Source organism: Petaurus breviceps, unplaced genomic scaffold (assembly GCF_028583685.1).
Source record: "Petaurus breviceps papuanus isolate PSGF00001 unplaced genomic scaffold, PetGlider_PUasm1.0 90603, whole genome shotgun sequence".
In the NCBI taxonomy this organism is placed as follows: Eukaryota; Metazoa; Chordata; class Mammalia; order Diprotodontia; family Petauridae; genus Petaurus; species Petaurus breviceps.
Genome location: NW_027187284.1, coordinates 6,420,926 through 6,446,240, shown reverse-complemented (window position 1 = coordinate 6,446,240; position 25,315 = coordinate 6,420,926). Strand labels below are relative to the sequence as shown.

The 25,315-nt window shown below is 35.2% G+C and overlaps 1 protein-coding gene across 1 annotated transcript in view; it reads left to right on the top strand.

The window, feature by feature from the left end:
- The window catches only part of CFAP47 (cilia and flagella associated protein 47), a 963,244-nt gene that overhangs the window by 125,671 nt on the left and 812,258 nt on the right, over positions 1–25,315 (top strand). The window contains exon 21 of the mRNA XM_069063838.1: positions 4,401–4,492. Within this exon, the coding sequence (XP_068919939.1) occupies positions 4,401–4,492 (92 nt within the window). The remainder of the gene's footprint in view (positions 1–4,400; positions 4,493–25,315) is intronic.

Sequence of the window (25,315 nt, the reverse complement as noted above, 5' to 3'; positions counted from 1 at the left end):
GCAACTGTTCTGATACTGTCTTAGAGAATTACCTGGAGAGATGATAGGTTCAGTGATTTGACCAACACCTCATAGCCAGTAGACATAAGAAGTGGGACTTGATTCCAGATCTTCCACACTCTGAGGTCTGCTCCATCTACTGCTTTTATGTTGCCTCCCAAATAACTTTGCATGTCGATGGTATTTAATCTGTTTGCTCAATTGAATTGATTTAATGTTTTATTTCATTTTTTGTCTTTTCTTTTCATTTCTGACTGCATCATTTGTTTGTTATGGCTTTCATGTTTCCAGAGGGCAATAACCATGCCTGTCTAATTCTCTTTTCAACATCATTTAACCCAATGTTATGCACAGTTAAGTGCTTATACTTGGTAAAAACTCACTAAAGGTTTTCTCTATTGCATAATTTTCACTTATTACATCATATTAAGGGTTATTGGAAAGGATTACTAAAATAAAGTGAATTGGAAACTGGAGAGAGTAGTCATGGAACTGTCATGTTCAGGAAGACCTGAGTTTAGGGATGCTACCAGTACTTTCAGATTGTTAGAGTTTTGGATGATGGAGAGAGAGGCAGTTGGCAGAATGATTTCAGATAACTCAAAGTGCTTCAATAGTTTCTTTTGAGTGTCTCTTTAAATTAAAGATCACAGAATTTTAGAGTTAGTTTAGTTACCAGCCATTGAGTCCAATCCCCATATTTGAAAAGTAATCCCCTCTGTAACATACCTGACAGCTGGTAATGTAGCCTCTGATTGAAAATTTCTGAGAGGAAACTTGCCATCTCCCGAGGAAGCCTAACTTTCAGAGATATACACACACACATATGCATACATATATATATATAATTATTAATATTTTCTTACATATCAAACCTAAACTCTTTTTTCAGCTCCCACCTGGTGCTCCTCGTTCTGCACTCTGGGGCCTGGTAGTCTTAATCTCTAGTAAGTCTAATAAGCTCTTTGCCAGATAACAGCCCTTCAAATTCTGGTCTAGTTATAATCACCCCTTGAGATTCTCTTCTCCAGGTTAACTATACTTAGGTTCTTCAACTGATTCTCCTATGACATGAAAGTAAAGACTTCAGAGTCATGATTGCTGTCCTCTGGGTGCTCTCTGGTTTATCAATTTCCTTCTTAACCTATGGAATTTGGAGGTGAATCCAATATTGTAGAGGTGGTCTTCCCAGAGGGAAGCACAGAGGGACTAACCCCCTTCTTATTCCTGGAAGCTTTGCCTCTCTTGGGGCAGGTAGATGGTATAGTGTGGATAGTGTGCCAGGCTTGGAGTCAGGAAACCTCATCTTCCTGAGTTCAAATCTGGCCTTGGACACTTAATAGTTGTGTGACCCTGAGAAAATCACTTAATCCTGTTTGCCTCAGTTTCCTCATCTGTAAAATGAACTGGAGAAGGAAATGGCAAACCACTCCAGTAACTTTGCCAAGAAAACCCCAGATGGGGTCATGAAGAGTTGGACATGACTGAAAAATGACTGAAACCAACAACAAAACCCCACAAACTCTAGTCTATTTGTTATATTTTACCTCTTTTTCTAATTTTTCATTTTTGTTGTTTTGCTTGGCTAATTCTTGGTTCCTCATAGAGTTATTTGTTTCCATTTGTTTAATTCTGGTTTTTAGCAAATCATTTTCCTTGGTTAATTTTTGAAGCTCCTTTTCCATATCATACACTTTTCTTTTTAGAGAGATGTTTTCCTCATTATAATGTTTTTCGAATTCTGCTATTTTCGTTTTGAGAGAATTATTCATTTTGTCTTCTATCTCTCTCATTTTGCTTTCAAAGTTCCTTTTGATCTCATCTAGGAGAGCCTTCTGTGCTTGGGATCCATTCCCTGTTGAAGTCTCAGCTGTGGGTGTGGAGTCCACAGTGTCTCCCTCTGAGGTTGGTTCCTCCCTCTGAGGATAGTAGGACTCTAGAGTCTTTGTCTTTGTAGTCTGCTTTCTACCCATTTTGAGGCAGCGTCCTAGCCACACCCTTCCTCTAGGATCCCAAGCCTTTACTGTAGAGGGTTTTGCCCTGGGGCAAAAGTTACTATATTTTCAGGGTCAGAGGGGGGGTTTGGAGCAAGTGGGGTTCACTCTGCCATCCTTGTCTTTGGAGGTCCTGAAAGGGGCTTTTTTTTTTTTTTAAGATTTCTGGGCTATGAAGTGGTAGCCCCAGGAGTGTTTGCTGTCCAGTATAGGGGCCCCTGTATTTGTTTCTTACCTTGCTCTCTCCAGTCCCAGCCCTTTGGTGATAGGCCTGGTAGTGGACCTTGTGGTTGGTGGGAAGACTTGCCCTCCGAGTTGATCAGGCCCCTTCCCGGCCTGCGCCCGCCTCGCTGCCGCTGCCGCACCTTCCCGCGCAGGGCACCGCACCCTCACCCACTATTATTCCTTATTAGAACTTGTCCTTCGCATCTATGTATTGATAAATCTGGAAACCGCCACAGCTGCTGCTGATCTGGAGTCCCTCTGGCTGGCGGCTGGTCAGGCCTGCCCTGGGGCTAAAGCCTCGGCATGGGGCTGGGCTCGGCTCCCAGAGCATTGCGCTGGCCGATTCCTGCCGGCCTGCCGGGCTGTTCTCAGTGGGAGGTTAGCTTCTCTGTGTCATTTTGTGGGTTCTGCAGCTCCAAAGTTTGTTTAGAGTCCCCTTTTTACATGGATTGGGGAGGGTGGAAGCCGGAGCCGCGGGAGGGTCGTGCTTCTACTCCTCCATCTTGGCTCCGCCCCCTCCAATCTATTTTTAAGACCTATTTATTTCACCTTTGCAACACTTCTCAAACACACTCCTTTTTCTCCTTTGATACTGTCATTACTCTAGTGTAGGACCTCATTACTTCACACTTTGCTATTGTAATAGCCTGCTGGTGGATGATTTGCCTGCCTCAAACCTCTCCCCACTCCAGTTCATCCTCCATTTAACCACCAAAATGATTTTCCTAAAGCACAGGTATCACCATCTCAATACCCCTCTCCACCCTCTACCTTAAACTCTAATGGCTCGCTATAACTTCCATTACCATTTAATACAGAATCTTCTGTTTGGTGTTCAAAATCCTTCATGATCAACTTTTCTAGTGTTAGACTTTACTTTCTACCATATACCCTTTGACTTTTGACACTGACTTCCTTGCTGCTCTGTGGTCAAGGTGCTCCATGTCTTGGCTCTGGGAATTTTCTCTAGCTGTCCCTCATTCTTAAAATGCTTTCACTTCTCATATTCATCTCTTGGCTTCCATGGCTTCCTTCAATCCAAACTAATATCCCATCTTCTACAAGAAGTCTTTTTCAACCCTTCTTGTTTCTAATGCCTTTCCTCTCAATTTTTCCTATTTATTCTTTTATAATTTCTGTACATATATTTATTTGCATATTGTCTCCCCAAATAGATTTCAGTCTCCTTGGGGGCAGGTACTTTCTTTTGCCTCTTTTTGTATCCACAGTACTTAGCACAGTGCCTGGTAAATAGAAGGTGCTTTGTAGATGTTTGTTGATTGACTTTTGGTGTCACCTCTCTTAAATATCTTGTAATATGATCTCTCAGTGCTTTTAAGATTGTGTTACTTTTATCATGGATTTCTCCTTGTGGATGTATTCTGATCCTGTGGCTCTTATAGTCTATTTTATCATATAACACATCTGTATTTAAATAGAGCTTGTTGGTACGTATTTTTTTGCTTGTTTTCTCCTCCATTAGATTTGAGCTCTTTGAGGGCTGGGGCTGTTTGCCTCTTTTTGTTATCTCCAGTACTTAACACAATGCTTAATAAATGCTTAATGATTAATCGACTGACATCATCATTCTCTTGGTTTTCCTGGTTAGTTAATTTATAATTTTAATCACTTGTATTTTGTTTAATGTTTTCTTTATTTTTTGGAACATTTCTTTATGACTCCTCTCTTCTTCTACCTACCAGTGCCACACATCAAAGGATTTCTAAAATAAAAACCACTTTCATGGAGCTTTCCTCAATTAATTATTGAGAACAGACAGATTTCCTGGCACCATATAGTCTGACATTAGCACTCCTACAGCTGCTACCCAGATCTTTACCTCAGTTATATATTTATTCTTGTGTTCCACCCTTTAATGCATTTATTCTTCATGTGTCTGTAATATGTTTATCTAATGGTTTCTTTTTGTTTGCTTACATTTTATTGATACATTTTACCACATTTGTATGCATTAATACTGACTTTTTATGTTTAGACTATTTGAAGCTAAGGATAATTTCTGTATAATTATTTGTATGACATACATGTACAGTAATGTAGCATTATGGAATAATAATTTTTATTATTGTGATGCTATTTCTCAAATTACCAAATTAATTACTCCTTCCCACACATTATGTGGCTATATTTGACAAATGAATTTTCTATAAATCTAAACAGTGTTCAAAGACCCTGAACTTCCTTATTCATATGCTGTGGAATTAGAAGAAAAGACATCGTTGGAATGTGGAATAGCATTTTCTCCCAAAGAAGTAAGTTTTTTTTGTTAATCTAAGTCAAGTCTAAATTATTCACAACACATTTGTTTGTGTTTCAAATCATCTAGTAATATAAAAACTCATTTGTATTTGTATTGGAACATATTTTGTATTTCTATTGAGTATGGACATGTTCAGTACACCAAGAATTCCCTTAACGCAAAATATTAAAAATCCTGCTGCAGAAACCTCAACCAAGAATTGTTATGAAGTTTTCCTTTTAGTCATTCTATGTCCATTATTCAAATATTTTCCATGTTGGGTGAAAATGAAACCCTTTTGAAACATCTTTAGTAAATCAGTGGATTTATAATTTCACCTATGTGTATTGTCTTTCCAATAGTATAAATTGCAACTCATTCTACACCTCATCTTAGGCAGTTTTTATCCAGGTACTCTCATGAATTGAAATTTATTTTTTTTCCAAATAAAAAAGTATTTATTTTTTCTTTTTTGTTGTCCTCCTTCTGCCTTCCACTGTTGGAAGAAGGAAAAAAAACCCTCTAATAAATATGCATAGTAAAGGGAAACAAATTTATACATTTCCAAAAATCTATGACTTACTTTGCATCTTGAGGCCATCACCTCTCTCTTAGTAGGTAAACTTAAGTGTTAGTCATCTAGTGCTCTGGTTGTTCATTTCAGTGATCAGAGGTTTCTAAAAAAAATCTTTCAAAGTTATTTATCTTCACAATGTTGTTGTATAAATTGTTTTCCTGATTCTTCTCACTTCACTTTCCATTAGTTCACACAGATCTTCCATTGTTTCTCTGAAACTGTCCCATTCATCATTTCTTATAGCACAATAGTATTTCCATTAGATTCATATACTATTATTAATTCAGTCATTCCCAATGAACACCTCCTTAGTTTCTAGTTCTTTGGCACCACCAAAAGCTGCAATAAATATTTTTGTACATATTGGTCTGTACTCTTTCTATGATCTCTTTATAGGATAGCTCTCATAGTGGTACTGCTAGATCAAAGGGTATAGAGTTTACTGTCTTTTGGGGCATAGTTCCAAATTACTTTCCAGATTTCAATAAAGTGCCTCTTTTCAGCATCCTCTTCAATATCCATAATTTTCTGTTTTTTTTTTTTTTTGGGGGGGGGTGGACAATTTGCTAATCTGATGGCCATACAATCTGATGGAATCTCAGAGGTGTTATAATGTTCATTTCACTACTTATTAGTGGTTTGGAACATTTTTCCACATGACTATTGGTAGCTTGAGTACTTTCTAAATTTTTGAAAATAATTTGTGAAGTATAGGTATTAATTGTTCTCTAAAAGTTTGATAAAACTATCCTGTGAGGACCAGGACCTGTTCCCCAACCCCTACCCCTCTGGTTTTCTTTACAACTCATTTTATTTCTTTTTCTGAAACTGAGTTATTTAAGACCTCTATCAGATCTGTCAGTTTAGGTATATTATATTTTTACATGGTATTCCTCTGTTTATTTTGTGTTCTAAGTTTTGTTAGTATGTAATTATATATAATAGGTTCTGATTATCCATTTTATTTCTTCTGGTTTTCTTTTGATTTCGCTTTGCTTATTTGGCATTTTATTGATTTGATTTATTCCTTTTTAATCAGACTAGCTAAAAGTTTATCCACATCTTTAGTCTTTTTTTCCTAAAGAATCAGCTTTTAGTTTTATTCTTCATTTCTATGTTGTTTTTGTTTCTGCTTTATCTATTTTTCCTCAAAATTTTAATATCTCCTTTTCTGTACTTATTTTAGGTTTGTTTATATTTTGGCTTTCTAATTTTTTAAATGTATATTCAATTCATTAATCCTCTTTTTTCTATTTTATTACTGCATATATATATATATATATAGGTATATGATTTTTGCCCATGGACTACTTTAGCTGTATTCCAGAAATTTGAGGATATTGTTTGATCATTATAATTTCCTTTCACATAATTATTAACTGTTTCTATCATTCATTCATTCATTCATTTATATTTTGCTTTTTTGGAAGGCTATTGGGGTTAAGCAACTTGCCCAAGGTCACATGGCTAGGTTTGTGTGTGTGTGTGTGTGTGTGTGTGTGTGTGTGTGTGTGTGTGTGTGTGTGTGTGTTAAATGTCTGAGGTCGAATCTGAACTCAGGTCCTCCTGACTCCAGGGCCAGTGTTCTACTCCCTGTGCCACCTAGCTGCCCCTCTATGATTTATTTTTTGATCTACTCATTATTCAGGATTTCATTGTTGAGTTTACATTTGGGTCTATGTTTTTCATTTGTGTTTCCAGAAAAAATGGACTCTTTTCATTGTTTTATAGTGTGTAAAATATATGCTTACTACTTTTGCCTTTTTACATTTGTTTGCAATATCTCTGTACCCTAATTCATGGCCAATTTTTGTAAAGTTCCATGTCATGCTGAGAAATATGTGTATTATCATGAAGTTCTTTTTAGAAGATAGAATAAGGCTTTTAACTTTAGTTTCTCCAGTAATTCACTGAGGTTCATATTTTCTTTTTTGTTGTACATGGTTAGAACTGAAAGACATACTGACATCTTCTATCACTATTTTTCTTTTTTTTTACTGTCTATGGTTTCTTGTTGAGTTATGGTTTCCTTTATGAATTTAGATGCTAAGGCATTTGAGGCATATTAGCTTAATACTGATATTTGTTTGCTGTTTATGGCTTCTTTCAGAAAAAATATACTTTCATTTTTTGTTTCAATTAATTTTGTTGCATTTTTTTCTTTGTCAGTGACCATGATTGCAGCTTTTCCTTTTTTTGTATTTTCCTGATGCATGGTAAATTTATTTTTCCAGCCCCTCTATTTCATTCTGTGTATGTCTTTGTTTTTAAAACATGTTTCTTATAAGAAAAATATTATCACATTTTGTTTTCTGTCACTTTTTTTGTTCTATTGGCTGTATTGAATTCATTAACATTTAATGTGATGAGCATGAATTTTATATTTCTATCAATTTGTCTCTAATTTTATTTTCTCAACTTGTGATTTCTCCCCTCTTATAGTATATATTATGTCTCTTTAGTTACTTTAATCTTTTAAAAGCTGACTATTTCCACCAGCTTTCTTTTCCCTCACCTAAACCCCCTCTCCTATTTGTTACCCCTTTTCATCTGGAGTTTTGCTTATTAGATATGATTTCTTACCTGCTTTTATCTGGTTATTTAATTACCTTCACCTTTTCATTTTCTCTCAGCCAATGAGAACCCTCCCCTTCAACTAGTCCTGTTTATAACTTTATTTTTTATTTTATTTTTTTGCTTTTTGGAGGGCAGTTGGGGTTAAGTGACTTGCCCAAGGTCACATGGCTAGTTCTTGTGTTAAGTGTCTGAGGTTGGATCCAAACCCAGGTCCTCCTGACTCCAGGGCCAGTGCTCTATTCACTGTGCCACCTAGCCACCCCTCTTTATTAACTTTTAAAATTAAGTTCCATTGCATCACTTGTCATAGATGGTTTCTCTCCCTCACTCTTTTAACTATCCATTCTCTGTTTCTGTTTAATCTAGACCAGAGGCAGGGAACCTGAGGCCTTGCAGCCATATGTGGTCCTCTAAGTCCTCAAGAGTGGCCCTTTGACTGAATCTGTACTTCACAAAACAAATCCTCTTAATGAAAGGATTTGTGGCCTCGAGGCCACAGATTCCCCACTCCTACAGCAACACCCTCATTCTCTTTTTTTTGTGAGCCCCTATAATTATCTAGTTACTCCTTTCTCTACATTTCTCATGGCATCAAAACTTCTGAGGTACCCATTCTGGTTTCTTCCCTCTATGCAGTTTCTGTCACTGTTTTGTTGAGTTTTCTCCTTAAAATTTCCTTTTCCATTATGCTTCATTCTTAGAAAAAAATCAGTTACTATAGGATATAGAGAGGACACTTATCCATGGTAATGCCATCTCCCCATCATCTTATCAAGGCAGGCAAGACATATGATCTCTCCAAGCATCAGACCTCACAGGCAACACTTGGAGTAAGGTCCCAATCTCACTTGACAGAATATTTCTCTTTACCCACAGAAGTATTAAGAAGTGCCAACCGCTCCAACCACCAAGTGAAGGCTTTACTCTTCACCTCTGCCTGTTTAAGTGTCTTCCTTCACCTTCTCACCTGCAGGATCCCTTTTTCTTGGAGTTACCTAATCATTGCTAGCCTTTAACGACCAAGGAACATCACATAATTCCCTCTATCTGCATTCTTCCCTCCAGGCTCCCATTTTGTAATTAATCCCATGAAAACATTGATTGGTGGGGTGCCATGAGGTTTAACCCATAATGTCTCAGACCCTTTTCTCTACCATCTCTTCTACCTGATTGTCATCTTCACACCTATTTCTTTGTGAATTTTTAGAGAGAAGTCTCTTTTTGATCTCTGCTGTCACTCTGTTGCTGTTGTTGTCCTTGGCTTTTTCATTTTTCAGTCCTTTGCATTTCTGTCTTCTGGGGTTTTCAAGAGGCAAATTTCTTCAGGTCTGATTTTCTTTCTCATAATGTTTCAGTTGCCTCTCTATTATTGAATATTTATATCATTTCATTTATGGTTAAGCTTAGATTTGCAATCAGAAAACTTGCACTGCATTTTTAGCTCCATTGATCTTTGTAACACATTTGTCAGTCCCTTTGGCATTTTTTTTGGTGAATGCACATCAGTACTGTATTATTTGAATTTCTTTTCCTTTATATTTAAAGGTCTTTCTGCTGGTTGTCTGCAGAATTTACTGTTTTTTCAGTGGAATTGTTAAATGTAGCTACCGTGTGTCTTTGTGTTTGCAGTCTTTTTTTTTTTTTTCTGAAGGTGATCTATGGATTTCCCTGATTGACATTTTATTTCTATATTCAAAAGTTCTGGGAGTTTTTTCTATTATTTCTTGTATTATGACATTCAAGTTTTTTGACTTGTCATCTTCTTCTGGAAGACCTGTTATCCTTATATTATCTCTACATTTCCTATCTTTGAGATCAGTATCTTTTGATTATACGAAAAACATTTTCTTTTTCTGTTATTGCTTTCTACTTCTTCTAGAATGTCCTTCATTTTTATATATTTACAGTTCCAACCATTTGTCTGCTCTTATGTTTCTTTAGTGAGGATTGCTCCAACATATTCAAGATTTTCTATTCTGACAGTTATTTCTGCTGTGCAGGTCACAATTTCTGCTCTCACAATTCTCATTTCCCTTCTAAGCCACTTAGGAACAGCATGTTGTGGTTCCATGGTCTCCTTAAAATTCAGAGAAACTCATCCTCATTAAGTGTTAATTTTTTTGCCTTTATTTTGCAGTATTTATTTACTTACTAGGTCTGGAGGCTATATTTTCCTTTTGTCTTCCCTATTGATTTACCTGCTCATGCTTAAGGTCTTTGGATTTTCTTCCTCTTGAGATCTTTGGTAATTTCAGTCTTTTTTCTCCCTCGTTTTCCCCTATTGCTCACTTTCTGAATACTTTCCCTCTGATAGTGATTTTCTTGGGGACTGGATTTCAAAGTGTCACAGGTTCATCCTTTGCTGGGTAATTTACAGCTCACCAGCCCAGGTCTCTGCCCTGAAAGACTTTTGAGGGGAAATAACTGTTCCCAGCTGCATGCTGAACTCTTTCCCTCAGGCTAATTGTAGTGCCATACAGTAGCCCCTCACACATGATATCCTGCCCCATTCTCTCTGTTCCACACTCTGACCCAGAGATACAGAGCACTGGAATGCTAATGCAAGCTTGGCTTGAATGAAGTTTTCCTGTTTAGTGTTTGGATCTCCAAGTCACTAGGAGGATGGGGGGCTGGTGGTTAGAATTTAGAGTTGAGTTCTATTGCAAAGCTAGAAACATATTGTGCCTTGTTCCTTCTGGTCCTCTACTTTTCTGCAGAATTCTGTTGCAGCACAGAATGCTACCTTCTTGCTGGCTGTGTTTATACCATCTGAAGTTTGAATATCCGTGGCACTGGAAAGAGGCAGGGGAAAGCAGGTTATGGGGTTGTACTCTTTTCCAAGCCTGAGTCATGTTGACAAGTGAAACCTTGCTTTTAAGAGTGTAGTAGGTAATGCAGGAGGGCATGATGAATGAGCATGAGTTAGGTGTTCAGGGCGTTTTTACCTTTGAGTTCTTGGTTGCTAAATCATGGAGACACCTTAAATTGTTTTATCTCTGCAGTATAATTTCTGTTTCAGAGGGCTTTGAGAGGTCATGAGGATCAGAGAAAATATCTAGTCTTACCTTTTGTTGTTCACATGAGCCATGGTATCCACTCAATGTTCTAGAAGTCTTTCTCTAAGTTTTCTTTAAACATTCTGCAAGTACTACTATAACACTGAAGTTTCTCAGTTGTTCACCTTCTTTTATCATCACTTGTGACAAGTCAGTGTCTGTTATAAGCTTCAGCCTAGTTATATCTATTTTGTATCTCTTCATTGCCCTGTGGGCCTGTTGCAGCAAGCACCCCAAGAGCGTCCTCAGGGTTTGCTGCCCATACAGGTTCTTGGATCTGCTTTGATAAAGGAAAGCAACTCAAAAGGGGTTACAAGCTTACTTTAATCAGTCAGACATATATCGTTTACCTTGTTCAGGAGAAAAGGTCAGCACCCCGAACTTCAAAGTATACAGGCATAATTATCAAGACAGAAACATCAAGTAGACAGATTTCCAAACTGTCCAACCATTACATCCATACCCAGTCAACATCTGGGTTTTTCAAAGCTGGGGGGGCTCTGGACAACGGCTTTTCAGAATACAGATCAAATCACAGAACACTTCTCAAAGTGAGCCCCCAAAACAAAGCTACACATCAGGGCTTATATAGCCTTCTCCTGGCTCAGAAAATGTAACAACCTTATTGACTCACTGGCCAATCAAGAAGTATCTACTGAAAAACAAGCCTCCCACCACAGGCTTCAGGTGCACTTTAGCCTAGGGGCAGGGAAGATCTTCCAAATTTGCATTCCCATTACATTCGGCCCCAAGATCTTTCATGCCCATAGCATAGACAATTTACTTTTGAATTAGCTCTGAACATTTCTTAGGTCACATTTTCAAAGTACAGAACTAAAGTTACCAAAGTGGCCACTGGCCCTTAAACAAACACAAAGTACATAGATAGCATTATCACTTCAATTCAAAACAAGAGTTCAAATAAAGTTCGGGGGGGGGGGTGTCCTTCCCCTCACACAGCTCCAGCCTCTGCTTCCAAGTACAGAGAGGGGGCTGGGCAACAAAACCAACAAGGTGGGGTCCCTGGGGATCCAAGGCACTTCATCCCACCCACCATAGTCACAAGTCCATCCTCCCCCTGGGTCCCAAACTGTGGGATGCAGCCAGGAAACACATTCAGTGCCCCTGCTTTGCTGCTCTGTTCTTATCTTTTCCTGTGGCTGAATTCCGAACTCCTGGGCTCCTTCTCCTCCCACAGGCGGCAGCCGCTCCTGGCTTCTGCCCTGGTCCTGATGCAGGCAGCTCACCATTCCCGCTCTCAGCTCAGTGAAGTCTGCATGCAGGCCATTCTTCTCTCCTGCACCACGGCTCCACAGAGTCACAGCTACCACAACTGGGAAACAAGCAATTATCCCAGCCCCCATACTTTCCTTTTACACTGCAGATCCTGTTCGTGACGCCATTTTGTTGCAGCAAGCACCCCAAGCGCGTCCTCAGGGTTTGCTGCCCATACAGGTTCTTGGATCTGCTTTGATAAAGGAAAGCAACTCAAAATGGGTTAACAAGCTTACTTTAATCAGTCAGACATATATCGTTTACCTTGTTCAGGGGAAAAAGGTCAGCGCCCCGAACTTCAAAGCATACAGGCAGAATTATCAAGACAGAAACATCAAGTAGACAGATTTCCAAACTGTCCAACCATTACATCCACACCCAGTCAACATCTGGGTTTTTCAAAGCCGGGGGTGGGGGGGCTCTGGACAACGGCTTTTCAGAATACAGATCAAATCACAGAACACTTCTCAAAGTGAGCCCCCAAAACAAAGCTACACATCAGGGCTTATATAGCCTTCTCCTGGCTCAGAGAATGTAACAACCTTATTGACTCACTGGCCAATCAAGAAGTATCTACTGAAAAACAAGCCTCCCACCACAGGCTTCAGGTGCACTTTAGCCTAGGGGCAGGGAAGATCTTCCAAATTTGCATTCCCATTACAGGGCCACAATTCTGATTCTTTAGAGACTATGGTGCTCCATGATACACAGTAATATTAGTGTTGCAGAATTGGAGAATATTGGTGTTTTATGTAAGGAAGCAAACTGGGATGATTGGAAGTACTACAGAGTTTCTCAAATCATGGAGTAGAAGAATGAACACTTTCTGTTATTAGAGAACCCTATTTTGAATGACCATAGACTTGCCACTTACTCCTTTTTTAACCCAAGCAAATCACTTAACATGTCTGGTTCTCAATTTCCTCATTTGTATAATAAGGTCATTGGGCTGCATAAAGTCTGAAGTCTAAATTTATGATCCTGTGAACCTTTTACTACTACAGACACACCTTAGATATATGGCAGGCTCGGTTCCAGATATGGAACAACATGGACAGCAATGAAGTGAATATTGCAATAAAACGAGTCTCATGAATTTTTTGGTTTCATAGTACACATAAAAGTTATATTTACACTATACTATAGTCTGTTGTGTGCAATAATATTATATCTTAAATATGCATATCTTAATTAAAATACTTTTTTTTGCTAAAAAAATGCTAACCATCATTTGAACCTTTAGTAAGTTGTCATGTTTTTGCTGGTGGTGGGTCTTGTCTTGATTTTGATGGCTTCTGACTGATTAGGGTGGTGGTTGCTGAAGAATGGGGTGGCTATTTTAATTTCTTAAAATAAAACAACAATGAATTTTGCTGCATTGATTGACTCTTTCTTCCACTTGAACACTTAGAGGCCATTGTAGGGTTATTGACTGGCCTAATTTCAATTCATTGTGTCTCAGGGAATAGGGTATCCTGAAGAGAGATGTGGAACAGTTGGACAGTAGAGCAGTCACTACATATGTAGCATTTATTACATTCCCTATCTTATATGGGCATGGTTCTTGGTGCTCCCAAAACAATTACAATATAACATCAATGATCACTGATTGTAGATAACCATAACAGATCTAATAGTAATAGTGAAAAAGTTTGAATTGTAAGAATTACAAGAATGTGACAGAGACATGATGTGAGCATATGCTGTTAGAAAAATAACATCAGTAGGCTTGCCACAAACCTTCAATCTGTAAAAAATAAAATCTGTGAAGTGCAATAAAACAAGGTATACTTATGCGAGGTACAGGTACTGATGGATGATGGGCTCTTCATCTAATGACATATTAACCACAGATGGGGGTCACAAAGAATCAGACACAATTGAACAACAGCACAGTCTTGAGTGACCCACATTCTTTACACATTTGTTTTTTTTTTCACGTATAACATTAGGTTGATCTAGTTCATAGAATTATAGATAGTTTGAATAGGTGGGGATCTTATTAAGGAGGTCCTTTCATATTCTGGAGGTTGTTGCTGTTAGTGTGTCATCTAAAACAAACATCTGGAGGACTTCCACATGTTCAAAGAATCTTTCTTCCATTTATATTTTGTTCGGTACATCCATAACAACCATGGTCAATACTGTTGGCAAGCATCCATTCTTTTTTACATCTTGCTAGGTGTTGATTATCAAATTATTGACCAAAATTATCCCTGTTGTTATATTTGTCAAGGAATTTTGTAAGTATAATGTGTGCTTGAGTGACTCCTTGTTGGTGGAGTTATTTTAAGGCATTGTTTTGTTTTGTCAAGTAAATTTTTTTTCTTTGTAATCAATAAAATAAGATCTTGTGTTCTCTACCCTTTTCAGTCAATTGTGTGACTGTGGAGATCTATTCTGTTGTAGAAAATTATTTGCACAAGGCCACTTGTTTCCTTTTATTTTTAACAAGCATGTCATCAATATTTGCATATATAATTTTCCTACACATTTTTATTGAGATATTCAAGTGTGTTCTGTGTCATTAATGATGGAATTTATTTCAGTTACCTCTTTTTTTGGTAATAACATTGCTCGTGATTTTTTTTCTGGTTATAGTGTACTTTTTCCCTTCAGTTATATATCTTAAATGTTGATCCTTTAATTAATTGAAAATTGTGTTGTTTCCATTCATCATAAATTTATTCTACATGTATTTGATTTAGTTCAACTGCTCTTTGAAGTGATTTGAAGTGCCAATTTCATTTCCTCCTTGTACATTAAATACTAGGTGTTAGAGTCCAATTATGGCAGTTATGGACTCGGTGGTAAAAAAAAATAAATGCTAACAGATTTGTTACATTTTTAATCTATTTTTTATCTTCTTTCTAATTTCATCTATAAATTCTTTTGGAGTTATCTGACCTACTAAAGCCTCATCCCAAGGTTTCTGCAGAAATATTTTCTTCTCCTCCCTGACTCTGATTTTTGTTTTGTGAGACAATACTCCTTGATGAAGGTATTGGATTTGAACTGAGTTTTGAATATTGGGTAAGATTTTATTAGGCTGAAGGAAAGGAAAAGAAGTATTTCATGTAAGGAAGATGGCATGAAGAAATGCAAGGAGGTGGGAAAGCATATGTTTCAAGAATGGTGAATAAAGTTGGCTGAAGCAGAGGGTTGATCTAGAAGAGTTATGGGAGATACAGAATAAAGGGTGATTTGATGAGTGATTATAAAGGAACTTAAATGTTTAATCATTAGATACTTTATCCTGTAGTTTAGTGGTCTCCTAAATGAGAATGGCATGGATTACTCCAAGGGCGACTGTGGTCTGACGCCAAGAAATATTTGAACAGAATGTGAATTTATGGGCAAAGCTACCATTAGGGAAATTTCCTCCCTCCCTCTCCCAGAATATCCATTCCTTGTTTCCTAGATCCCCTCATGAATGTGGAAGGGGTCCCCCAAAAGGTGGGTTCCATCCTAAGAAACAGTGACCAGTGAGTGTCACCCCTTTGCTTGTTTGTTATGAGTGAGACTCTTCCTGCTCACAGCATGAGCAGGAAGAGGAGAGGATGCAGGGTGGGATGGCACATGATTATGTGAAGGTAGGATCTTACTGCATTATCTTTTCCCCAAACCTATTCCTTTTTGAGACGTCCCTATTTCTATCAAGAGAATTACCTTTTTTTTAAACCTGCTTACAACATCAGTGTCATCTTTGACTCTCTCACTCACCTCACATGGCACATTGTTGGACAGATCTTGTCTCTACAGCATCTCTTACATCTGTGCTCATCTCTCTATTCTCACCGCCACCACCCTAGTTTAGGATCTCGTTACCTTTTGCCTGGACTATTTCAATAGCTTTTGAATGTCTTACTGCTTCAAATCTCTCATCTCTTCAGTTCATCCTCTTTGTAGCTGACAAAGTAATTTAGCAAAGTTCAGAGCTGAACATATGAAATTAGATAGATTTCTGTATATTCTTATGCCAGAAATGAGGCTTGAATCTAGGATTTTCTGGTTCAGAGGCTGGTTCTTGATTAATACCCCTTACTGCTTCTTGCATTTGTTTTATAGAAAGCAAATTAATGCTGTAAATTAAAATACTTGTGCCAATTTTATAAACAAAGTTTTTTTTCTTGTTTTTTAATAGCATTTTATGTATACATGGTTTATTATGCCATAACTGGTAACATTTATCCTGTACTTGCTGTTTAACAAATGGTTTATATTTCTAGTTTCATAGGCTTTAAATGACTATAAAATGTAATGGTAGTTGGCCAAGTTAATTTTGTCAGACTGCTTACATAATTGGTACTGTTCTTGTCTATGGTCAACAGGATCTGAACTTTTGATATCTGTTTATATGATAAAGAAGTCTATTAGATTTCATCCACTTCAATCTTTTTACGATTAAAGAATAACCTGAACATGTTTTTTTGTATGAAACAACTCATTTTTTTCCCTTTAAAAATATGATGCTTTTTTCCTTTATAACAAAGTCATTTCTGGAGATAAAACTTACCTGTCTCCAGATTGAAACTTCATTTTAAATATTGTCTTTATTAACATAATTTATTTTTACTGCATCTTCATTTCTGAATGTATTAATTCTTACTTGTTAGCCAATGAGTCATCCTGGGTAACAAAAAAATAAGAAAAGAGGAGAAAAGCAGTTTCGTAAAACCAAGAAGTATATCAACCATGTCTTACAGTAAATGTATTATTTCATACTTATGGCAAACTATCTGCAAAGAAAAAAAATAGATTTTTCTAACTTTTTTGAGGTCAGGCTTGGTCATTATAATTGCTAGAACATTCAGTTTAATTTTATTTGAATGCTCTCTTTTAACAAAAAAAATTCTTTCAATTTGATTGAATACAATGCTTTATTGATAGATATGTCCAACATTTTGCCTATGATTACCAATTATATGTCAATTAAATTTCAATTTATTTGTCCTTTGCAAGAACAATCATTGATTTTTTGAGTACTTAAGAGTTTGGCTTCTTTTGGGTGATCTTTTCATTCTACATTGCTGTGCGCAGTGTATATATTATTCTTTTGAGTCCACATGTTGTACTCTGTTGATGTATGCAAAATTTCCCATATTTCTCTGAATTCATCATGTTAATATTTTCTGATTGTGTAACAATGTATGTTTGCATTCTCATAACAAAATTTTTCAGGTATCCCCTAGCAGATAGCCATCTACTTTGCCTTTAGTTCTTTGAGATTACAGCATGCTTCCATTAATATTCTGGTATATATTAGAAGTGGTATTGTATTTGGTAAATATATTGGATATTTAAAAGTTGGTTGTATATTTGTTTTCATCTTAGATTTTATTGGAGTATATACATGGTTAACAGAACCAGTAGGTCAAAGACAGTTTAGTTCCCTTTCTTACATAATACCAACTTACCATCTAGAATATAGAAACTTGCTCAAAGTTTCACTTAGTAAAGTGCTTGCCTCCTGTAGCAGCAAGCACCCTAGCATCCCCAGGTTGGCTGCCAACATGGGTTCTTAGATCTGCTTTTCTAAAGGAAAGCAACTCAAAATAGGTTAACAATCTTGCTTTAATAAAACATGTCATTTACCTAGTTCAGGGGGAAAAAGTCAGCACTCTGAACTTCAGAGAATACAGAGGTTACAAGCAGACAAAAAATACAGATCAGCATACAGGCTTCCAACTGTCTGACCATTACATCAATCCCTAGTCAATTACCAGAGAAACAAACACCAACATCTGTGTTTTCAAAGCCAGGGGGCTCAATGGCTGTCCAGAGTCTCATCTGGTCAGATCACATAACAAACTTCTCAAAGTGAGCTCCAAAACAAAATATCACATCAGGGTATATATATAGCCTTCTCCTGGCTCAGAGAATGTCACAACCCTCTTGACTCATTGTCCAATCACAAAGCACCAAAGTGTGGACATTCCTGAAAAACAAGCCTCCTGCCACAGGCTCCATGTGACCACATTCAGCCTATTAGGGGGCAGAGTTTATTTTCAAATCTGGGAAGGTTCTCAGAGTCACTTAAGCCTATCAAAGGGCCTAGGGGCAGGGAAGATCTTAGATTCCCATTCCCACAACACCTCCCCATAGCTTTTCCAACTTTGCTTCCTTTTTTTGTTCTGTTTGCCTCTTTTCACAGTGTGAGATGAAAAACAGTTATTTCAATTTGAATTTTTCTTCTTAATAATTATTTGTAAGATATTTACAAAATATCATTTTTTTCTTTTGAAAACTACTTAAATCCTTCAGCCTTTTATCTGTTGGAAAATGGTTATTGGTATTACTTATTTGGGTTAATTCCCTGTATATCTTGGATATCAGACTGTTACAGATGACATTTATACAAATATCTTCCCACTTTAAATTTTCCCTTCTTCTACCTTAATTGATTTTATTCAGTGCAAAAACTTTGAAAGTTTCACCTAATTGAAATGGTCTTTTTTTAGATCTTTTATAATTTTCTCTATCACTTATTTAACTAGGAATTCTCCCCATAAGGGCCATAGTTGTGAAACACAGTTCCTCCTGTTTTCTTCTAATTTTATGATATAACCAAATTCCATTCACATAACCATTTGGAACTTATTGAAGTTTATTTTGTAAAATGTTAGTTTAAACCTTATTCCATCCAAACTATCTTACCACTTTCTTAACAGTTTTTGTAAAAATTGGGAAACTTTTTCCCAACATTTCATGTTCTTGTGTATATCAAATATTGTATTACTGTTCTTGGATTAATTTTACATCTTGCTAATATACAGAGTATATACTGTGGTTTTACTTGTATGACTTTTAAAAATCAGTACCAAATGGTTTTAATCATTACCACTTTATTGTATTGTTTCCAATCTGGTAATGCTATGCCTCTTTTAAGTCATGATTTTTTCATTGTTTCCCTTTAGTTCCTCCACATGAAGTTTATTAATTTTTTTGTCTTATTTTGTAAAGTGTCATTTAAAAAAGTTGTTCTATTGATAGAGCACTAATTTTATAAATTGATTTATGCAGTAATAACTAAAATTTATATATTAATTTAGAGTTTGTAAAACTCTTTATAAATATTGTCTCATTTGATCCTCACAACAGCCCTGGGACATAGTTCCTATTATTATCCCCAATTTATAGTTGAGGAAGCTGAAGCAGAGGTTAAGTGATTTGCTGATGCTTACACAGCTACAAAGTGTGTGAGGCTGGATTTAAACTCGGGTCTTTCTGACTTCAGGCTCAGTGTTCTATCAAGTGCACAACTCAACTGCTTCTATTTATTACATTGTAATACTTGCATTTATATAAATCTTGTGTGTGACTTGTTAAGTTAAATTATGGAATTTGTAGTTATTTCAAATAGAATTTCTCTTATTTTTTTCTACCCCATTTTTATTAGTTCTTTAAAGAAATGATGTTAATTTTCCTGGATTCAGTTTCTACCTTTCTACTGTACTGAAGATATTTGTTATCTAAAATAGTTTCTTTACTCTTTCTCTGAGGTTTTCTAAGCAAAACTCATGTCATTTGCAGATAGGTTCTTTGAAATTATAGGTTACTTCCATGGATATTTTGATGTCTTCTTTGCTTATACATTTGTATTTGATTTTGTTCTCTTTTATAAATAGCAGCATTTTTGATGCTGTCATATAATGACGGGAAGAGGAGGCATCTTTGCTTGAGCTATTTTTGTTCTGAGAAAGTTTCTATTATTTATCCATTGAACATAGTGCTAAGTCTTGGTTTTTGACTTATGCTTTTTCAACAGATTCAATAAGGATCCTTTCTTGCTTATGCTTTAGAAGTCTTTAAAATTAAATAAATTAATATCCTGTCATGAGTTTTTTTCTCCATAATTAATTTTAGTTATTTTTGTTTATGTGATTGTTTCATTTTTCTAATGTTGAATCATCTTTACATCACTGGTTTGAACCCAACTTGGTCATAGTGAATTATTTTCTGTATATTTTAGTATAATTTCATTTAAAGATTTTATTTATAGTGTTTGCACCAATATTCATTAGTTATAAGTCTCTTTTCTTTCCATAGTTTTGAGTATTGACACCATATTTATCATAAAAAAAGAGTTTGTTATTGTTCCTTCTCTCTCTAGTTTTCATAAAACAGGCTCCAATTGGTCCTTACATGTTGCACAGAATCTACTAAGAAATTCATAAAGGATTTTATTATTTTTGGCAATTTATTTATGACCTGCTATTTTTTTCAGGATTAGGTTGTTAGACTTCTCTTTTATGATTTGTTAGTCTGGACATATTTTTGGATCTACTCATCTAATTCCTTTGAATGCTCAGTTTTGTTGGCTCAGAATTGCATATAGGTACTTTTGATAGTTCTCTTTATTTTCTCCTTGATGGTTTTGATTTGCTATGTTCATTTTTTTTTTATCAGACAACTTACTTTTTCTTTCATTTTTTTGATCATTTTCTTTTTTTAGTTTTTCAAAAACCAGCTTCAGGTTTTGTTTGCAAGTTTCATTTTAATTTTCATATTTATCAACTTCGCCTCAAATTTTTTAGTTCTTTTGCACTTATTTTACAGTTGCCAATTCATTCATTTATTTTTCTAGTCTTTTACATTGCATTCTCAGTTCAAGGATTTTCCCTTTCCAATTTTGTTCATATAAGTTTTTAGATACATGCATTCTTTTGTGGATTTGTTTAACTGTGTTCCATAATTTTTTGCATGTTGTCTCATTGTTATCATTATTTTAAAATGATTATTTCCATGATTTATTCTTTGCCCCACTAATTTTCATATTGTTACTCAGCTTTCATTTAGGTTTATTTTATTTGCTTATATTTCCTTTTAAAATTATCTCATAAAGTGGTATTATGGTTTGAAAAGGATGTATTTGTTATTTGTAATTTTTATGTTTGTTCACGATTCTTTTATGTCTTTGCTCATGATCAGTTTTGTAAAGACACAGATGCTGAGAAATATTTGTAATCTTAAATGTTCTCATTAAGAAGTCACCACATATCAGATAAATTTTTTTCTTCTGACTCATGTATTTATATATTTTAAGGAATGGAACATTAAGGTAGCCTACTACTCTCTTTTTTACTATACTGTCTTTCCCCCCTATTCAACTACTTTTATTTTTTAAAAATTTGAGGTGATGTGCCATTAATATATCATTATTTTTTCACTGCCTAGGTTGCCTTAAGCATAATGTTTGTCTCTATTTCAATGAGAAATTTTGTATTTTTGCCTTATTTGAAATTATCATCTAGTCAATTAACAAGCATTTATTGCATACCTATTATGTACCAGATACTGGGAATAAAAATATAAAGAATTAAACAATCTCTGCCTTCAATGAACTTATATTCTAATGAGGGAGACAAGAAGTACAATCAAAATTGCAACTCCCATTTCAAAGTTACCTAAGACATAATAGATTTTGCTTCCTCATCATTTTTACCTCTATGTGTGCCTGTATGTCTAAGAATTGTCTTAAATGCCTTTCATGTGGGTTATGAATTGTTAGTTTTTTTAAAAAATATATCTTTCAATTCTTTTTCTTTATGAATTTAAACATTCACATTTAGAGTTATGATTGTAAAGGTTAATTATTTTCCATTAAAGTTTTCAGTGGAGTTTCTTACGAAATCTCTATCTCACCTCTTCCTACCCTTGAGATGCTTCCCGAATATTTCCTTTCTGCATTTTCACCCTTCCCTCTGAGAACTGCTTGTTAATATATTACCATTATTTTCTTACTTCTCCAAAGATAATGGGGAGAAATTCAAAAGTTTCTTGTCTAACTCTTCTGTCAAGTTCTAATTACTTTTTTCTTGGCCTTCCCTGTCCCATCCTCTCTTTTCCTCACACATGAAATTCTTTTGTGTTCTCCCACAACCAATAATATTAAATTACTACTTAAAGAATGTGATTTTTGTTCCTGAAGTATTAAATCACTCTATTCTATCTTTCTGAATTTTCCTCTTAATATCTTATGGACCTTTAATTTTTTTTCAGTTTATTTTTACTATCATTGACTTCTCAATATATGTCAGTTAATTTTTGAGTTTTTTAAAAAAAAATATCATATGACAAACAAGTCTCCCCACCTCACATATTCAGAACCTTGTCTCACTCTAGCAGAATGAAAAGAATGATTTCATTTCTTACTTTTTCAATACTATATGAAAATATTTTTGTTTACTCAGTTTCCTTGTCGAATACCAAGTTTAGTTCACAATTCTTTTGAAGGAATAATTAAAATAACTTCTTTTTTCTGTTTTTGAATTATTTTCCCTGATTCTTATCCTTAGCTTTGCAAGATTTTTGAGGAAAGGAATCAATCAATCTTTTTCGACTGTCAGAATATCATATTCCAATTTTCCTTTGATTTATTGTACCTAAGAAACAATACATTACTATTCTGAGTGATTTTTGTTGGATTGTGAAAGGTTTTTCTCTTACTGTCTTCAAAATTTATTCTTGTATTTGTATCTTATTGTATTTCTGTTTGATTGTAATGTTTGTTGGTTAGTTAAATTTTGTGTTTTCTTGGTGTTCTGTGGACTCTGTACTTTATCTCCTTTCAGTATTTCTAGATAATTTTCCTATCCAAACTTCCTGAAATGGGTCATTTAGGTTTTCTTCTTCATGATGAATATTTTTGAAGACCTACAATCTTTATATTGCCATATTGAATCCCATTTTCACATTCAGAACTCTTATTTGGTAGCTTTTCATGGGTTCTTATGACATTATTGTATTTTGATTTGGTGGATTGATTATGGTAGACAGAGTACAGGATGTGCTCAGGAAGATTTGGATTTCAATGCTACCTCAGATACTGAATATCTTGTGTGAACCTAAGCATTGTACTTCACCTTTTTCCACCTCTCAGACTCAATCCTTGTAAAAAGGAGGATAATACTGAGAGGTTTCAGTTAGTGGTGATAGTGAATGCCACAAATTCATTGCATTATTCAAATTTGCATTATTTGGAGTTATAACTATACATAAAATATAGTAATTTGTTCCAGTCCAATGGAAATTAGTAATAAAAAATTATCTCTTATTAATTATAGAAAGCAAAATTTAAAAATATTTTTAAATCTTGAATTTCATATCTATCATATATATGAGATGATGAAAACATCATTATTTTAAAATATTTTAACAACATAGACTGAACTCTCATCTCTTTCTATAAATCTTCACACAGATGCTTATGTGTGCAGAGAGTTTTATCCACATTATGGTGATTTTGCATGCTCACATTTTCGCGCAATGACCCAAGTATAGTTGGATGACTTGGAGCATTATCTAAAATCAATGAAGCAAATGTTACAATTTAGATGCAGTTGTTGTCTTTGCAATATTTTTCAACAACTTTGCTAAAGTAACTTGAACACCAGTTTTCCTAAACAGTTTTAGTCACCTATTCTTTCTTATATGATTGCTATAGATCTGGAAGTGATTGAGTATAAGGATTTTGAGATCATGAAAAAGTATTGATTTAAATTTTAAAGTGCTTCTGTATTACCTCTCAGTAAAAGTCTTAGATAACCCTTAGACACTTTAAATCCAGGTTGATATTTTTATTTCTCAGCCCGAGTGTCCTCTCACCCCCACCATCTTGCTAGCTCTGACTACCAGCTTCCTGTGGGCTCTGCTTCCCTTCAGCAAACTCCTCCTACTACAGGCTCCATGTGACTATATTTATCCTATTAGGGTATAGAGTTTATTTTTCACAGCAGGGAAGTTTCCTGTGGGCTGTTCTGTACCCTTCAGCAAATTCCCTCTATCACAGGCTTCATGCGATTACATTCAGCCTATTAAAGGGCAGAGTTTACTTTAAAAGCAGGGGAGGTCTTCAAACTCCCCCCTAGGTCTATTAAGGGTCAGGGAAGATCTTCAAATTCCCATTCCCATTACACCACCTTCTTCATTTTCTTCAACATTATCAGGATATTTAGCTGCTGCATCCTCACAAACATGGGCCTCCTCTTTAGTAATTTGAATATTTAACATTTAACAGTTGAACTAGATTTTTTAAAATGATCAAGCCAATCAATGCTTTCAGTAAAAGTTTCTTCACTGTCTACTTTGTTTCTATGATTTTATTTACAGACTTAAGTAAATTAGAAACTTTTGCCTTAATGCCTTCATTGCAAAGGGAAATATATTTTTATTCCAATCTTCGATTCCAAAACATACTGCTAACAGATCCTCCATTTCTATCACTGTAACATCTCTATTACTTGTAGTTGTTTGCAATCCACAAATATGTGATACAACTTTACCATTTAAAATTTTTCACATGTTTTATAATATTTTATAATGTACATTCAGACATTCTGATATTTGCTCTTTCTTTGGAGTTACTATAACCATGTTAAGGCCATGACCTAAGTTTACTACAATAACAGAATGATCATAGAAAGGAAAATTTTTAAAAATGACTGAATTTTATACCTAAAATAAACCCAGACTTATATGCTGAAAAACATTATTAATGTATTCAATTATATAAAATTATATTGTCTGGTTATTACAATGGAAATATTCTAATGTAATAAAATCCCTCTTCTTTTTTTCTGTCGTTAGCATTTCTATCAAAAGTATTCTTGTTTTTGTCCATTTTGTTAAGATTTTTTTAAAGGTATGACAAATGTTGGTAATATGCCATGAAGTATGATGATATTGACATGTGATGATAAGCAAGTGGAAACTGATCACATAGCCACATGTTAAAACCCTCAACTAGTTTGCCGGCATTACAATTGAACTTTGACTTTTATGAAGCAGAACTTGGTATCATTTTATAATTTGTACTAAATCAAATTTTGCATTATTCAAATTCACATTAAATGTGACCTAGCTATAAACATCTACCTCATATGGCTATTGTAAGGATCATATCAAGTTAGATTATACACATACAAACATAGTTATATATGTGTAGGTGTGTGTGTGTGAATATGAACTCAAACATACATACACATATATACAATGCTTAGTGAACCTTAAACACTACAGGATTATAAGTTATCAGTTATTATTTTGATTGTATTGCTTTAATTTTGCTTCTGTCTTTGCATTTTTATATTTCAGTTCTTTCATTCTCCCTTTTAAAAGAATCTTCTCTTTCGAAGACTGTCTTTCATTTAATTCTCTACTCTAATTTGATTTCTTCTTTAAACACTTAATTTCTGTCCTTATTTATCGGGTACATAATGGTTTGATTGCCTTTCTGAACCACTTTGGTGATTCTTACAGAAACTGCATTGTCACATAGTGGAATCCTTGCAGAGTTTATTGTAACACCACTAATTTTATTTTATTTTTGCCTTGGTTTGCTTTTGAGCTT